The following is a 4,116-nucleotide window of genomic DNA, read 5'->3' on the forward strand; positions in this document are numbered from 1 at the left end:
TTTTTAAAAAAATCTATTTTTTTATAAATATATTCTTTAACAAAAATTTTATTTTTTTGTCATTAAATTTTACTTATCAAAATACTCTTTAATAAATTATTTTTTATTGATTGAATTGTATTTTTATCAAAATATTTTTTAAAAAACCTTTAATAATTAAATTATTTTTTTCTAAAATATCATTCAATAATTTTTTAATTATTAAATTATAATTTTACCAAAATTTTTGTTAATAATTATAATTATATTTTATTATTAATTGTTCGATATCAATATATATTATTTTAACATTAAATAAAAAAATCTTGATAAAATTATTTTTTGATATCAATATATATGAATTATTATATATATTAACAGTAGTAACATTTTTTTATTTATAATATTTGTTACCTAAATTATTTTTTCATCAATAATAGATTTACTATTATTTTGTAGTGAGAGTACATAACGAGTACATAATATATAAGATGTAATATTTTAACAAATATTTTCAAGGATTTTTTATTTTCTTCAACAATGAGAAAAATTTCTTTTTCTCCATCTCTTAATTTTTTCTGGTTTATCAAACTATCAACATTACAACTTGATCAGCTTCATAATTTTTTTTATGGTGCGATGAGCATAGATGGCAACCAAACTGTGAATCAAATTAAAAAAAATCTAGATAACAATATTATAATAGAAAAGGTATATATAAATTTAATTTTGAGAGAAATATAAATAATTAAAATTTTTGTCTGAATTTTTTAAAACTATTATGATCGTTTTTATAGTGTGTGTGATTAACTGATTATTGTGCCGATTCAAACTAATAAGTATATATAAAAGAAATTCATCCAAGTCTTTATTTCTGTGAACATAATATTTGTATTCCAAATATATCACATAAAATTATGTATTGAAACGAAGGAATGTTAAATCACTTAGCACGATCCAGTTGAATTGACGACATATGTATAAAGGCCATTAATGATTGTTTTATAGGTATGCTTGTAACGTGCTGAGCACTTAAGACATGAAGTTCTGTTAAAATTAAATTTTATGAACCCTTATTATATATTTTAGCCTATTAGTTTTGTTACCTGTTTCATAAGATTATCTTTCGAAATGATAAAGTGAAACTCATTCTCTATATAGAAAATAACAAAAATTGTACTCATACATATAAAAATATATTATAATATAAAAAATATACATTAAAAATATATAAAATAATATATATTTATATATAAATATATAATAATTAATTTTTAATATATATAACATTTTTTTTCTACAAAATATATAACTAATTAACTAATTTAGTAACTGATACTTGTTAAAAATGTTTAAAACAATACTTATGTAATAACTTATTTATTTGATGGATAACTTTTAGTGTTGTTAGAACATTTTTTATTTTTCACAAATAACTATTTATATAAAATTTGTCACTATCCTCCTTAAAAATTACCATGTACTTTTGGGCTTTTTTTTCAATTTAATTCTTAATTAAAAAAATACATTTTGTTTTACGAAGAGTAAATTAAAAACAAATTAATTGGCAAAAAAAACGGTTAACTAAGTTTGCTCATTTTATAATGTAAACTAACATGGTTGAAAAATTTTTAATTATATAAAAATAAACATTTGAATTGAGAAGTAAAAAATATAAAACTGGTATAAAATATGTGAAATCTTTTCAAGCAATGAGATATATCTCTTCATTATCATTTAAGAGGTCGCATGTCTCTTTATCTTTGATAAAAAAAGCGCTATCAAAAAATCAAGTTAATAAGAGAAGACAACATTAATTAACTGATCACAAAAATACTATTTATTGTTTACACACAAAAAAATAATAATCAAATTAGTGATTGCATATATATATATATATATATATATATATATATATATATTATTTAACTTATATAATGTATATTCTATATTTTAATAATTGTAATATAAATTTAGCAAAATTAGAGTCGTAATTAGGTTGGGTATAGTAAGTGAACTGAATGTGTACATGTCTCCGTACCCTACCTCCTCTATATATATCTCAATAATCTTATCTTATGCTTCATGCTTTCATTCTACAAAAGACAGACGCAAAAGGTTGATGGCAATATAATTAAGAACCCTTTGATTTGTAAGGTGTGTAGGTTAGCTATGATGTCCCTTGAGAAAGCATTGGGTCCTGAGAGCCCAAGAACCAGAACCGAACTCCATGCAGATTTCGAATCCACTTCAAAGAAGAGAAAGTGGCAGCAGGGTCCCCAAGACCACCCACCTTTTGCCCAAGAATTCTTCAAGGATCACATGATAAACTCAACAAACAAACAGGTCTTCGACATACAGCTTCATCTCGACACCCCTTTTACCCCACATAAATGGCGTCAATTCCTCGCTCTTCATCATCATCAGGTATATATGTGTATATCCATTTATTCAGAAATAAATTGGTGAAAATTCAGGTATAGTCAACTTCATGTAAAGCTGATAGCTGAAAGCTGTTAAATGACAATTTAATCAAATTTGTCAAATCATTTAGCAACTCTTAGCTATTAACTTCACACTGCACCCGAGTTTTCTCCTGTAATAAGTCTTCATTTCATTTGGTTAATATTTGTTATGGTTTTTGATCAGTCAATGGAGAAACCGGAACCGATACCTCCAAATCACCAGAATCATCAGAATCACATGAGCTTAGACCTTGATCTGAACTTGACATGTGAATCTCTGAAGAAGAAAGAAGAAGCAGTAGTACCGGAGGGGATGAATTCGAACAAGCTTATTATTAAGAAGAATAATAATGAGGAGGAGGGTTTGATCCGTACTCCGTCGTGGCTGTCAATGTCAGAGGGAGATAATGAGAAAGAGATGGTTGCAACGGTTTGCATGCGGTGTCACATGCTGGTGATGCTGTGCAAATCTTCTCCTTCCTGTCCTAACTGCAAATTCATGCACCCACCAGATCAGAACCCCTCTTTCTTGAAGAAGAGGTGTGGCCCCCTCTTCTGCTAGAATCATTTCGACACTATGTATTATTACCTTGTTTCGCAAGAAAAAAAAAAGAAAGAAAGAAAAGAAACTAATTAAGCAACGTAATCTAGATCATATGTACACGCTGTGTTCCTCGTTATCCAAAATCTACTTATGTTTATATTGCCTCTGGGTTTGAAAATTGAAATTATATTACTACTAACAGTTTCTCTGTTTTAGTCTGTTAAATGATGATCATGATTCAAGAGCAAGAGCTAAAAGCATTCTCAACTCAGTGTTAAAAATTTTGGATCATATTATTACGTGATGTTTGCAAAAGACATATGATTTTTCTGTCCTTTGGTCTGATACGTTATTTTAAGATCACAAACACAGGTTTGGTGACACTGCTTTAATGAACATCACCCACCGAACAATAACCAATTACTCTATTCATTTCATGATATCTATCAGTTAGAAAATTCGGTACAAATACATTAATTAAGTTACGAATGAATTTGATTCTTAAAGTGATAGGAATTTTATAAAAGGAGCAAATATAATTAAATTATTGACTAGTTAGCTTGATATCAATTAATTAAACGAATTAAAACAGAGGCGGGTGCTACAAGCATCAACATAGTAATTAAACCCTTGTATATACATAGGTCAACTTCATAATCTAATGCATCATAAGTACTGTTCAGAACCAAGAAGAAACAAATTAAACCTCTCCAACCATAGTTTGCTGTTTCTTTTTTTTTTTTTTTTTCAATTCCCTTTAGACCAATTTACATCAAGAACTACAAACACCGAAAGCAAAAGAAATCTACAGTAAATAACTGCAACCAACAGAAGATATTAAATGCTTTATTTTCTCAAGGTTCTGTCCCTTTCATGGCATTACTATAACACATACACAGAGAGGGACACGCACTCATGGGAAACAAAGGAAACTTGCATAGTTGCATGTTTTAATAAGGATTTGCTAAAGTAAGTTTCAAATTGTTATGATACATTTAACATTTAAGAAAGAACACCAAATTCATAAAAGATGCTTTATTTGACCAAGCGGTATATACTGGCTGTCACACAAATTCACATATACTGGAAACAAATTAAAGTTCATTCAGAGTATCGTATATGCTAACG

At 27.3% G+C, this 4,116-nt stretch overlaps 1 protein-coding gene across 1 annotated transcript; it reads left to right on the forward strand.

The window, feature by feature from the left end:
- Positions 1–1,976: 1,976 nt before the first annotated feature.
- LOC112706169 (uncharacterized) lies at positions 1,977–3,187 on the forward strand. The gene is made up of 2 exons (XM_025757328.2): positions 1,977–2,406; positions 2,629–3,187. The coding sequence occupies exons 1-2, from the start codon at positions 2,065–2,067 to the stop codon at positions 3,004–3,006; spliced, it is 720 nt and encodes a 239-aa protein (XP_025613113.1). The 5' UTR covers positions 1,977–2,064; the 3' UTR covers positions 3,007–3,187.
- The last annotated feature ends 929 nt before the right edge of the window (positions 3,188–4,116 follow it).

This window comes from Arachis hypogaea, chromosome 8 (genome assembly GCF_003086295.3).
Source record: "Arachis hypogaea cultivar Tifrunner chromosome 8, arahy.Tifrunner.gnm2.J5K5, whole genome shotgun sequence".
Lineage (NCBI taxonomy): Eukaryota > Viridiplantae > Streptophyta > Magnoliopsida > Fabales > Fabaceae > Arachis > Arachis hypogaea.

Coding starts and splice junctions, on each gene's coding strand:
- LOC112706169 (XM_025757328.2), top strand. CDS start 2,065: ATGCTTTCATTCTACAAAAGACAGACGCAAAAGGTTGATGGCAATATA. Junction 2,407..2,628: donor TCGCTCTTCATCATCATCAG/GTATATATGTGT, acceptor GTTTTTGATCAG/TCAATGGAGAAACCGGAACC.